This window comes from the organism of the source record quoted next, unplaced genomic scaffold (assembly GCF_019419815.1).
Source record: "Pyrus x bretschneideri cultivar Hongxiangsu unplaced genomic scaffold, Pyrus_bretschneideri_v1 Contig27, whole genome shotgun sequence".
Lineage (NCBI taxonomy): Eukaryota > Viridiplantae > Streptophyta > Magnoliopsida > Rosales > Rosaceae > Pyrus > Pyrus x bretschneideri.
In genome coordinates, this window is record NW_025999579.1 from 602,322 (window position 1) to 614,960 (window position 12,639).

Below are 12,639 nucleotides of genomic sequence, written 5' to 3' on the forward strand. Positions count from 1 at the left end.
TTGATTGTAAACATATGGCTACATATAGTAGTATTGTATAGAAAATTATTTTAAATGAGAATTGGTAAATTACCACTTTCCAAAATTTACATGGTACCAGAGCCCTCCCTGGGTTCTTAGTTCTTTTGTTTTTTTTCTTGGGTTATGGTGGAGGATTCAACGTCTGGCATTGAAAACAAAATCAGCAATGGCCAAACTTGAACCCTCTAGTGATCCTGCTAGTCCTTTCTACGTTCATCATTTCGATCACCCTGGAATGATGCTCGTTTCAACCAAACTTACTGGTGAAAATTATGGCACTTGGTGTCGTTCCATGTCAATTGCACTCAGTGTGAAGAACAAATTAGGGTTTGTTGATGGAAGTGTTGAACAACCATCTGTGAAGACAAAGCCCACAGAATCTGCTCTTTGGCAACGGTGCAACAACATGATCCTTATGTGGATTCTCAATACACTTTCCGGTGACCTGGCCACCAATGTGGTGTACATGATGACAACCAAAGATGTTTGGGATATTCTTCGAGAACGTTTTTGTCAACAAAACGTGTCTCGTCTCTTTGAAATCCAACATGACCTTGCACCTCTTACGCAGAGTCAACAAGCTATCAATGTGTATTTCACCAAGCTTAAAGGTTTGTGGGTTGAGATGGATTCCTACCAAACTTTAAAGCCGTGTTCTTGCGGGGCTATCCAATCCAACAACGAACAGGTGGAGAGAACCAAGGTTTTGCAGATTTTAATGGGGCTAGACAACTCGTATTTTGCGATTTGTGGGCAGATTTTGCTTATTCAACCATTGCTTTCAATTCAATCCATCTATTCTATGTTGACACAAGAAGAGAAGCAGAGACGCATGGCTGTTGGGCCTAGCCTCGTTGAACCTGCAGCCATGCTAGTTCAAACAACCCGTGGCAACAGTAGCAACAATGTAAAATGAAGATCATTTGAGAGGAAGTCGTTACATTGCTCGTACTACGATAAGGATCATCACGTTATTGACACGTGTTGGAAGCTCCATGGATACCCACCGGGACACCTTCTTTATGGTAAGTTCAGTGGTTCGAGTAGTTCTGGTGGGCATGACAATAAGCCGAGCGGCAAACTTGCTGTCAACAATGTGGCATCCACCATTGCACCGTCCCTGCCCAACCTTACCACCGAACAATTTCAGCAACTCTTGTCCATGATGAGTCAAAAGATGGGCCTTGATTCCAAGGCAAATATAGCAGGTAGGCCTCCTTCTTTCCAATGGGTTATAGACAGTGGTGCCGCTGACCACATATCTAGTCTTCCATTGACTAATGCAACCTCAAATCCACCTCTATCACCCATGGCATTACCTAATGGGACTCGGGTTCCCATAAACTCTGTTGGCACCTACAGTTTTGGTTCCAAAATATCTCTTTATAATGTGCTTGGCATAGCTTCATTTTTTATCAACTTAATTTCCGTTAGTCGGATAACTCGATCATTGGGATGCTCAGTAACCTTTTATCCTGATTTTTGTATTTTACAGGACCTGGAGACCAGAACGATGATTGGTTGGGGGCGACAACGTAATGGGCTTTATTATTTGGTGGACTCCAAAGGGCGGACATCACCGACAACTACCTCATCTCCCAAGGTTTTTTCCGTCACGTGGCACCGACGACTTGGTCACCCTTCACCCTTGAGACTCCAACTGTTAGCTAAACATTTTCCTGAAATTTCCCATTCTAAAAATAAACCTTGTGACATCTGCCCTTTGGCAAAACAAACTCGATTGTCTTTTGGATTAAGTCATATTAATACTAAGCATGCTTTTGAACTTATACATTGTGATATTTGGGGCCCCCATAGAGTAGCATCTCATTCGGATGCTCGTTATTTCCTTACTATTGTTGATGATTTTACTCGTTGCACTTGGGTTTATCTCATGCGTCATAAATCAGACACTCAATCTTTGCTTAAATCTTTCATTGCCTATGCCGAAACATAATTTCACCACAAAATTAAAACCATTAGAACTGACAATGGTGGTGAATTTGTTTCTATGCATACTTTCTTTAATGATCATGGCATACTTTTTCAACGCACTTGTGTTTCCACCCCTCAACAAAATGGGGTTGTGGAGCGAAAGCATAGACATATTCTTCAAACCGCACGAGCTTTGCATTTTCAGTCACATATTCCCTTGCACTTTTGGGATGAATGCATTCTCACATCCATTTACCTAATTAACCGCATTCCTACCCCCTCTTATCGGGCCTTACGCCGTATGAGAAATTATTTGATCACCCTCCTTCATATACCCATTTACTAACTTTTGGGTGTTTAGCATATGCCACTAATCTTCACCCACAACATAAGTTTGATGCTCGGGCTAAAAAATGTGTTTTCATCGGGTATCCTTTTGGGCAAAAAGCTTACAGATCTTAATTCCAAACAAATTTTTACAAGTCGAGATGTCATATTTCATGAGACTATTTTCCCATTCCACACAACTCCTCAATTCCAAACAGTTACCCCGGACCCAAATATTGGTCTCCTCTCTACCTGCTCCAGTCCAAATCTTTTCCCAATTAAACCACCAAATTACCGACCCGAGCCTTTCTCCAGTCCCTTCTATACTTATCTCTGCCACTAACGGGCTTGACCAAGTCCCAGCCCTTCTTGATGGGCCTGCTGTCTCTCTGGACCCATGTCCAGCATCTGCCCAACCTGCCGCTACTGTCTCTTTAGACCCGTGTCCAGCATCTGCAGCTGATGTCTCTTTGCGACATTCCAGTCGCATCCAAGTTCGGCCGACCAAGCTCTATGATTATGTTTGCCCGACTATTACGTTGCCCCCCGCCAATTCCTCGTTTTTCGGTCCTAGTACAATTACTTGTCTTATCAAGGGCTCTCTCCCCAGTATCAATCCTTCATTGCACAATTATGTACTGTTTTGGAGCCTAACATTTATACAGAAGCTGTCAGACATCCCCAGTGGCGCAAGGCCATGGATGAGGAACTCCAAGCGCTTCAGGCTAATGACACTTGGACACTTTCTCCTTTCCCTTCCGGGAAAGTACCAATTGGATGTCGATGGGTTGATAAGATCAAAAGAAAATCCAATGGGAATATTGAGCGTTACAAAGCTCGATTGGTTGCTAAAGGTTACACCCAATTGGAAGGTATTTACTATCACGATACTTTTTCCCCCACGGCCAAACTTGTCACTTTCCGCTGCTTGCTTGCTCTTGCTGCTACTCACTCATGGTCACTTCATCAACTTGATGTCCATAACGTCTTCCTTCATGGCGATCTCATGGAGGAAATCTACATGCTTCCACCACCTGGTCTTCGGTTACAGGGGGAGAATTTGGTGTGTCGCCTTAATAAGTCGCTTTATGGGTTGAAGCAAGCTTCTCGGCAATGGTTTTTCAAGTTCTCACAAGCTATTCAATCAACTGGTTATGTTCAATCCAAAGCAGACTACTCACTTTTCACTAAGAGAAGAGGAAAGTCATTTACTGTGCTTCTCATCTATGTGGATGACATACTGATAATGGGGAATGACTTGAAAGCAATTGATGATCTCAAATCTTTTTTGAATACCAAGTTTCGTATCAAAGATCTTGGTAATTTGAAATATTTTTTGGGAATTGAGGTGGCACGATGGAAACAAGGCATTTTCATTTCACAAAGAAAGTATTTGTTGGATATCCTAAATGATGTTGGTTTTCTAGGATGACGGCCTACAAGTTTTCATATGGAACAAAATCTAAAATTACTCCCTGATGATGGGAATGCATTAAATGATCCAGCCAAGTACAGAAGATTGGTTGGTCGGTTGATATATCTCACTATAACCCGACCAGATATTACATATTCAGTTCATTTATTGAGTAGATTTATGCAATCACCTCAAAAGTGTCATTATGAAGATGCCCTATGCATCTTAAAGTATTTGAAAGGCACACCAGGGCAAGGCATGATGTTTCCCTCTCAAAATTCATTAAAGTTAACGGCATATTGTGATTCCGATTGGGCATAATGTCCTACCACTCGGCGTTCAACTATTGGTTATTGCGTTTTCCTTGGAAATAGTCTTATTTCATGGAAAAGCAAATGACAGAAAACAATATCCTTATCTTTTGTTGAAGCCGAATATAGATCCATGGCAGCAGCATGTTGTGAGCTTGCATGGCTCCAAAGTCTTTTCCGAGATCTTCAAATTCAAGATCAAGCTACCTTGTTTTGCGACAATCAAGCTGCTCTTCATATTGCGGCAAATCCGATGTTTCATGAACGAACAAGGCACATTAAGATTGATTGTCACTTTTTTCGAGATATGATTATGGAAGGAAAAATTGTGACGGGATTTGTTCCTTCCATATCACAACTTGTTGATTTGTTCACTAAAGCTCTTGGAAAGGAAAGATTTCATTCTTTGCTAGGCAAGTTGGGAGTTCGCAACATTCACTCACCAACTTGAGGGGGAGTGTTGAGAAAGTCAAGGATAATCATCAAGATACTTGCCAATATTATTAATATATTGTAATTGATTACATTCCTATCTTGTATTATAAGCTGTCAATTAGTAGCTAGTTAGTAGGAATTGATTGTAAACATATGGCTACATATAGTAGTATTGTACATAGAATTATTTTAAATGAGAATTGCTGAATTATCACTTTCCAAAATTTACAAACTAAAACCTAAAACTTCAAATATGATATGTACACTAGTGCAATGAATGAAGCAACAAAGAAAAATCGATTGAAGCTTCTTGACAAATATGATAACCTTTCTTAATACCATAAAATTACAAGATGTCAAATACCAAATGCCAACCTATACTTTCTTTCCTGTTTTTTAATGGTAAATGTAGTGTTACTTCAATTACCATCTATCTATACCATCTTTCAGTTGTTGATCCCACCAACACAAGGTGTGTTTCATCTCTATTAAAAAAATGATACAAAATAAATAGATAATAAGAGTATCATTTTTAATAAAAACTATGTATTGTTTCCGAAAAAGAAATTGAAGCACTTTTCAAGTGACATATATTGATTCAATTTGTTTTTAACAATGCATCGCTTAAATTTGTTTTGAAAAATGAGTTTTACACATATTAATAAATTTAACTCTATGTTATTTTGTTTTTTTAATTTTTTTTATTTAATTTGTTGTTTTATTATTATAAACTTAACACACATTAATCAACTGTTAATGTGACACACGAAACTAACGGAGAAGATTTGACATCCCAAAAATGGTCAAAAAAACCAAGTATTCCTGCCAATCCCGTCTGTCGCCGTGCACATGCTTTCTCTCTTCTTCGAATTAGAAAATTCACTTTCCACCATCAATCCAATTCAATCAAATGCTACAAGACGCAACCGATTCCTCCCACTCCACGTTGTTTTTAGAGTCCGCCCACCGAATATTTTTAACTCGGATTCGATCTTGATCCTCATCATCATCTTCTTCTTCCTCTGCTCCTTCTAGTTTTTCTGGAGAATTACTTGCCGAAGAGTGACCCAAATTCTTGATCCATGGCGTCTATCAGCTTTACTCAGATCGGAGGCAAAAACCCAGTTGCTGAATTTTCCAGGAGACCTCGTCCTGAGGTGCGTTTAACTCGGCCAAGCCGAGTAGGGTTCAGGGTGTTTGCCTCCGAGAGCAAGGCGGAGCCTGATCTTAGTGTTACTGTTAACGGGTTGCACATGCCCAACCCATTTGTTATCGGGTCGGGTCCGCCAGGGACTAACTATACGGTGATGAAGAGGGCCTTTGATGAAGGCTGGGGTGCTGTGATTGCCAAAACTGTATGTCTTGTTGCTCTCTTTCTCTCTCGTTTAAATCCCGAGTTTGATTTGGATGAAAAGATTGTGAATTTGTGAGGTTGGGCTGTTTGATTGGCATAATTCAGCTGTTTGGTTACTGAGAAAGTCCAGGGAAAGAAAATTTGGAATGATGTTGAGCAGAGATATTGGGTGGTAGTATGATGAAGTAAAGAATGAAACTTGGATCATTATATGTGTTTGATATCTTTGATTTTGTCTAGTTGGTGCTATTTTAGCTAAAAGCTTAAATGATTTGATAATAATGTTGTATAGAAATGCCAATTGTCCCGTTAGTAGATGTATTCGGCCAAAAAGTCTTCATATTTAGTGATTTTTGTGGCTAAATTGTTGAAAGTGAAAGCCCATTTGCTGATCATCTAACTTTTTTTTTTATTCCTTTAAACGAACTATATGGTCATTTCCATAGCTGAATTTCGAGTCTTTGATGCATATGTGACAAACCCTGCTGGAGATCAACAAGTTGGTTTGCAGTAGTTGCCACATTAGGGGCATCTTGGCCGGTCATTCTCTACCCCAATTATTTTTAGTTGCGGTTTTCTGATTTCCGGCATCTACAATGCCAATGCCAATCTCTGACATAGTTAAATTCATTTACGTAATCTTAGTTTTAAAGAGCAAAAACCAAACTTGATGATAGTAAATTGGACGAATCTGCGAATTTTTTTAGCCTGTTTGTATGAAAAAAAAAATGATCTTTGCACCAGTGGACTGGGTATCTTGCCAAGAAGGAATCTTACAAGATAATAACTCATAATATTCTGTTAAGGTATTTAGTACACTCTGTGTGTGCCAGTGCGTGCATATGGTTTCCTCTTTACGTTGCAATTTTTGAATTCAATCTTAATTTATGTTTCGATAGGTATCACTAGAGGCAGACAAAGTAAAAAATGTCACTCCTCGATATGCTCGGCTACGAGTAGATGGAAATGGCTCAGCCAAAGGGCAAATTATTGGGTGGGAGAACATAGAACTGATAAGTGATCGACCTCTTGACATTATGTTGAAAGAATTCAAGCAATTAAAGCAAGAGTATCCAGATAGGATTCTGATTGCTTCAATTATGGAGGAATACAACAAAGCTGGCTGGGAGGAACTTATTGACCGCGTCGAGCAAACTGGAGTTGTAAGATGTAGTACTAAACTAAGTTTCTATTATAACTTTTGTACTTTAATCTTGGATCCTCTTGCATCTAACACCACACTTGTTTACCTTAGGATGCTCTTGAAATCAATTTTTCCTGTCCTCATGGTATGCCAGAGCGCAAGATGGGAGCTGCAGTTGGTCAAGACTGTGCACTTCTGGAAGAAGTTTGTGGCTGGATCAATGCCAAAGCCACAGTTCCTGTGTGGGCAAAGATGACTCCTAACATTACTGACATCACACAGGTTAACTTGCTTTCTCCTTCTCTTGCATTGCTAAAGATGTGTTGACTCTTGTCTTCTTGTTGAGAAATTCAGTATGAACGGCTCTAAATAAAAGTAGTTTCTTTTCTTAAATATTTTTTTTCCTATTTGTTTACATTTCCTATTATGTGCATGTTACGAGATGTTTATCACTTTCATGGACGGTTAGTTCTATTGTGATCTTGCTCAAATCCGTTATCGTTTTGTTTTGTAGCCAGCTAGAGTCGCTCTGAGCTCAGGATGTGAGGGCGTGTCAGCTATTAATACCATCATGAGTGTAATGGGAATCAATCTAACTACCTTACGGCCTGAGCCTTGTGTGGAGGGGTATGCATGCCAAAACTAGAAATTCATATTATTTGGTTTGAATTGTCATTCATCTCAGCAAAACATGCTTAAATTTTCTCTCAGATACTCAACTCCTGGGGGCTATTCGGCTAAAGCAGTTCATCCAATTGCACTGGCAAAAGTGATGAACATTGCAAAGTTAATGAAATCAGAGTTTGGTGATACGGATTACTCGCTTTCTGGTATTGGGGGTGTTGAGTCTGGTGGCGATGCTGCTGAGTTTATTCTTCTTGGAGCAAATACTGTTCAGGTAGGTTGCGAACTAACTGTTGTAGTTTCTGTATGTTAAGATTATACGAATTTCTGTAGTTAGGTGGACTGACTGACTCTTTGGACATTCAACTCGCACTGTAGAGTGGATCGTGGGATCTCTCAATTTGAGTTCACAATGAATAATGTATATCTCATAATTGACTTAGAAATTTACATAAACTATAATTTTTTAGGAAAACTAATGAAAAGGGCTTGAAAACTTTGAGTTTTAACGATAAAGACAAAATAAAGGGTAAAGTGAATAGTACCATGTTTGACTTTTTAGTATAAAAATGTGGTTTTTCATTAAAGTGAACAGTACCGTGGGTTTTTCATTAGAACTCCTTAATTTTTTCTCTCAGAAAATCATTGTTGGTAACATTAGGAAGTGTCTAATGACTACTTCCGGTTCGGGAAACTTAATTTAGTGTGCTGCACATATTATTTAGGCAACGCGCCATGATTAGTGATTGCAAAACCATGTGACTGATGTAAGGCACTGGAAAGGTCTTTAGCAAGTACAAAATTGATTGAAATCTCTCAATAGTTGTTCGTTATCTAGAAGGCTCAATATTGACTCAAAACAAAAAAAATTTGGGGTTGCTCATGGTATTCATGGTATTCTATATAATCTAGCTGATGGACTCTGTTCATGTGAACTCTTTTTTTTTTTTTTTTTTTTTTTTTTTTTTGTGTGTGTGTGTGTGTGTAAATTTCTTTAATGATTTCATTTAATTTGATCTTTTGTTGGCAAAAGTGGAGCTTTAATTTTTTAAGATAGCCCGTATGAAGTTATTGAGTTTCATTTGCAGGTATGCACTGGGGTCATGATGCACGGATATGGTGTTGTGAAGAAACTTTGTTCCGAGCTGCAGGATTTTATGAAACAGCACAATTTTTCATCCATTGAAGATTTCAGGGGGTATGCACTTTATTAAGAACGAATGTTAAATCTAAATAAAATTTTCTGTCGAGGTGAAAACCGAATTGCACTCGTAATTATTTTCTGTCTTTCGATGAATTTGCAGGGCTTCCCTCGAATACTTTACAACACATACAGATTTAGTGAGAAGACAACAGGAAGCAATCAAACAGAGGAAAGCCATCCGAAAAGGATTGCAATCCGATAAGGACTGGACAGGAGACGGCTTCGTGAAAGAGACCGAGAGCATGGTTTCCAACTGAGTTGGACAACCGAACCAATTGAAATAAGGATGTTCTCAAATATTTGAAGAAATGAGCTGCACTGCATGAACATCTCAGTCAAACATAGTAAATATTTGCTGACAAGTAAAGAGGCATGGTATTTGCTGCCAAAGCAGAAGATAAGATGCTTTCTGTCACCCTTTCGTTTATGGGCGTCAAAGATGCTTTCTTTTTATCTGTATCTTCCTTGGGTTGGTTGCTTACTGAGTCATTGTTTTGGGTTCAGGTAATTAAAACTATCGGATTTTCGGTTTTAAGTGAATAAAAAATTTATATTTCCATCCTAGGTCAATAATCATTTTATTTTGGGAATTTTGTGCAAGTACCACTTGAATTTAAAAGCATATGCGTCAATACTACCTGAACTTTCAATTGTAGTTTTTTACCACCGAAATTCTCTTAGTTGTTGGAATCTACTACCTACGTTTACTTTTCATCCATTTTGCCGTTAAAGCATGATTCTTGTGGGTATCTTTGTCAATTAACTTCATAGGGCTGGTTAGAATAAGATAGGGCAAGCCAATTGATGAATAACGTCAAGCCTCTAACTGTGTAGATTAGGGGACAACCTATGAACCAAAATTCTGGTTGCTGCTCTTCTTAGAAGGGGCAAAATAATTGGTGTGGTAGGGAAATGATGACTATCCGATGTTTTTCGTGGAATGTAAAACTAGTTTTTTCATCAATTTTTTCTTTAATTCTTCAACAATCCTTGCCAAAATCAAATGTAGTTGTTTTCCTTTCTCTCCATGAAACCCTTTGTATCCTGCAACAACTAGACCCTCCCTCCGGATGTTGGTTTATCAGTTTCCTTTGTATAAAGGGATTTCAGAAAATTTAGAAAGTTAATTGATGAAAATGCCCCCACAAGTGATATGTTTTAATAGCAAAACAGTAGGGGGTAGGTTTCAACAATTGATAAATTTCAGGTGGTAAAAATACAAAATTGAAAGTTTAGGTGGTATTTGCACACATACTTTCAAGTTCAGGCGATAGTTGTGCAAAATTCCCTTTAATTTTCAAACATAGGTCAATATTTTATTTTCTGTTCGATTAATATCAAAATAACATGCCAAAATTTACTCTGACTTAATCCGAAAATCGGAAACATATATTGACCTCAAGTGAAATATTTCCTTAAAAATAAAGACTTAAATATTATTTGGGCAATCACCCTCCAAACGTAATAAACAGTTGGTTTAACTTCTAATTGTTTTTCGCAGTCTCTTTCTTTGTCGGTGAACTTCTTACTATTTTTTAGATTTTGAATTGAATGAAGCAGATCAAGGGACAGAGAAAAAAGTGAAAAAAGAGAAGCAAAGACTGCAAAATAAGAAAACGATTGTGTTTCCTTTTATCGCCCTGCTGGAAATATCAGATAAATTAAAAAGACCCCTTAATAATTAAGTTAACAGAGAACCAAGCAGATTGCAAGGACCAGATAACACAATTTACAGCAGAGGCATAACTAATGTTTGACTATGGACCAGATAACACATGTTTACAGGTTCATGAAAATGCCACAACTCACAGCATGATCAGTGGCAAATACCATTCTGCAATATTCATAGTAATCGTTATGAAAGCATTCTTTAAACTCTGCAGAATTCATCTTGGTCCCATGGCCCTTGTGCTACAGTCACCTCTAGCTTTCACCTGTGATATTAATTTTAAGGTTCAGAACGTGAGTAGTTAATTAGTAATTAGTATTCATGTATTAATTTTGCAAAGCAGTTATTGACATTTCAAAAAGATCATTCAAACGGACCAGAAAGTGAGGCAGGTGCAGGTTGATCAGGTAAATGGGAGTTGTTTGTGATCTCCTCCAGTTGCAGCTGCATGTTACTTATGAAAGCCATGCACTTCTGCTGAGGTTCCTCCATTGCTGCTTTCAGCTTCCCTAGTGCCAAGCAATACGCTTCCTGGCATCGACCACCACCACGTGTCAATCCCACAGACGTAATCAAAATAGAAAGAAATATGCTAATACACACACACACATAAACACGCATAGATAGATATATGCTTCGTCCACATATTGATTGGTCTTTCTTCCGTATATATATTCTGCTGAAGGAAAAGCCTTTATCTGCGGCCTACCATGATTCATGAATAACAGGAAACCAGGAAACTGTGAAATGCATGAGTATTAGCTAATTTGACTGGAACCACTAACAACGCGCGGGAACGGAGATTTGAATTTATGACCACTTCCAGTATTTATTGGAAAAGAGACGTACGTCTAATAGCTAGCTAGAGTTGGTGGATATCAACAAGTAGTACTCTTAGGTCTCGTTTGGTCTCTAAGATTGGAATAGATAGCTCTCAAATTTCAAAGTATGTTGAAGGAGAAGTATGATGTTCCATTTGGAGAGGGTTAGACATGAAGAAAACTCAACCGTCTAATCCTATACCATTTTAGGGGGGCACTGGAAGTCTGGAATAGATAAGTTTCTTTCATGAGTAATTCATCTTTCACCTTCTAGTTCTACATAACATTTCATTTCTCCCTTTAACATGTCGTCAATTTAGTAGTTTATATATCCATGCCAATCCAATCTGAGATACCGATAGCGAGGCCTTGGTGTGCATGCATTAGTTAATTAATTGATTAGTTTTTAAACATGATGCAGAAAAGGAACAAAGATTATTAGTAATGAATGTGAATAAAATAGCCTTCAGGGATTGATATTAATTACGCACCATGAAGTGATCGAGGTCAGATTGTCCAAACACGCCTAAATTGGCATTGCAGTTGTAGTCAAGCTGCTTCATATCTCTGCAGCCATCGTTTTCCTCTAGTTCACTGATGATTCCACTAACCTGAAAATTTGGAATGAGTAAAGAAGAAGAAGAAGAAGAAGAAGAAGAAGAAGAAGAAGAACCTTCAAGCAGTCCAAATGATTTTCAACCAACAAACCATATAAAGGATGAGTAGAGATTTTCTTTTTGAGGATCTCATTATCTTCAATATTTGCTTCTTTTCCCTTCTCTTTGTGTCTAGTACTACTCAAATCTTCTTCCATATTATAATCTTCCAAAAGTTCCAACCTGCAAATGCAAAGACTGGCTAACTATATAGCTATTAGAGTCAGGCAACTTCTCTGCCCTACCCCAATATTTAAGCACCATCGATCACATCATTTTCTTACTATTTTTGTTCACGTATAAAGAGTCGTACAGAGTACAGGGACGCTCTCATTTTTGGAATTCACCAAATGGAATGACTCATGCATGCATATAAAATTATAAAACTTGATGATTCAAATGCATGAAAGGTATCAATCTCTGGTTTTTTTGGCCTTTTCGCTTCTTCCCCCTCTCTCTTTTTCTGTCTTTATACACGGAGGAAAGTAACACATCAAGGAGTTTCTCGAGCAATGGGGACCTTGGTTGTGCATTTTCTTCCTATTCATCCACAGTGCTATTCTCTGTCTTTAGATGACTTTCCATTTTTACTAGTCAATCTATATCACTTTTTCCAAGCAATACATCCAAAATCCTACTGTTCATAAACGATGGGTGCTTTCTTTTATCGATGCTTTCATACGAAAACGACTCTTCTAATATATTTGGTATCGTAGATTATATG

General features: G+C 38.2%; 2 protein-coding genes across 2 annotated transcripts; one reads left to right on the forward strand and one right to left on the reverse strand.

Annotated features, from left to right (window-relative positions):
• The first annotated feature begins 5,446 nt into the window (after positions 1-5,446).
• Positions 5,447-9,328, forward strand: LOC103950551 (dihydropyrimidine dehydrogenase (NADP(+)), chloroplastic). Its single transcript, XM_009361776.3, has 7 exons — positions 5,447-5,798; positions 6,697-6,960; positions 7,053-7,223; positions 7,456-7,568; positions 7,653-7,839; positions 8,654-8,763; positions 8,870-9,328. The coding sequence occupies exons 1-7, from the start codon at positions 5,526-5,528 to the stop codon at positions 9,024-9,026; spliced, it is 1,275 nt and encodes a 424-aa protein (XP_009360051.1). The 5' UTR covers positions 5,447-5,525; the 3' UTR covers positions 9,027-9,328.
• A 1,098-nt stretch (positions 9,329-10,426) lies between these two features.
• Positions 10,427-12,187, reverse strand: LOC103950552 (homeobox protein knotted-1-like 2). Its single transcript, XM_009361777.2, has 4 exons — positions 11,933-12,187; positions 11,751-11,870; positions 10,816-10,969; positions 10,427-10,703 (listed from the first exon to the last, which is right to left on the reverse strand). Exons 1-4 carry the CDS (start codon positions 12,071-12,073, stop codon positions 10,693-10,695), a joined length of 426 nt encoding a protein of 141 aa, XP_009360052.1. The 5' UTR covers positions 12,074-12,187; the 3' UTR covers positions 10,427-10,692.
• Positions 12,188-12,639: the final 452 nt, after the last annotated feature.

Coding starts and splice junctions, on each gene's coding strand:
- LOC103950551 (XM_009361776.3), top strand. CDS start 5,526: ATGGCGTCTATCAGCTTTACTCAGATCGGAGGCAAAAACCCAGTTGCT. Junction 7,569..7,652: donor CCTGAGCCTTGTGTGGAGGG/GTATGCATGCCA, acceptor ATTTTCTCTCAG/ATACTCAACTCCTGGGGGCT. Junction 8,764..8,869: donor TCCATTGAAGATTTCAGGGG/GTATGCACTTTA, acceptor ATGAATTTGCAG/GGCTTCCCTCGAATACTTTA.
- LOC103950552 (XM_009361777.2), bottom strand. CDS start 12,073: ATGGAAGAAGATTTGAGTAGTACTAGACACAAAGAGAAGGGAAAAGAA. Junction 11,871..11,932: donor ATCATTTGGACTGCTTGAAG/GTTCTTCTTCTT, acceptor CCAAATTTTCAG/GTTAGTGGAATCATCAGTGA. Junction 10,970..11,750: donor CTGACCTCGATCACTTCATG/GTGCGTAATTAA, acceptor GGTCGATGCCAG/GAAGCGTATTGCTTGGCACT.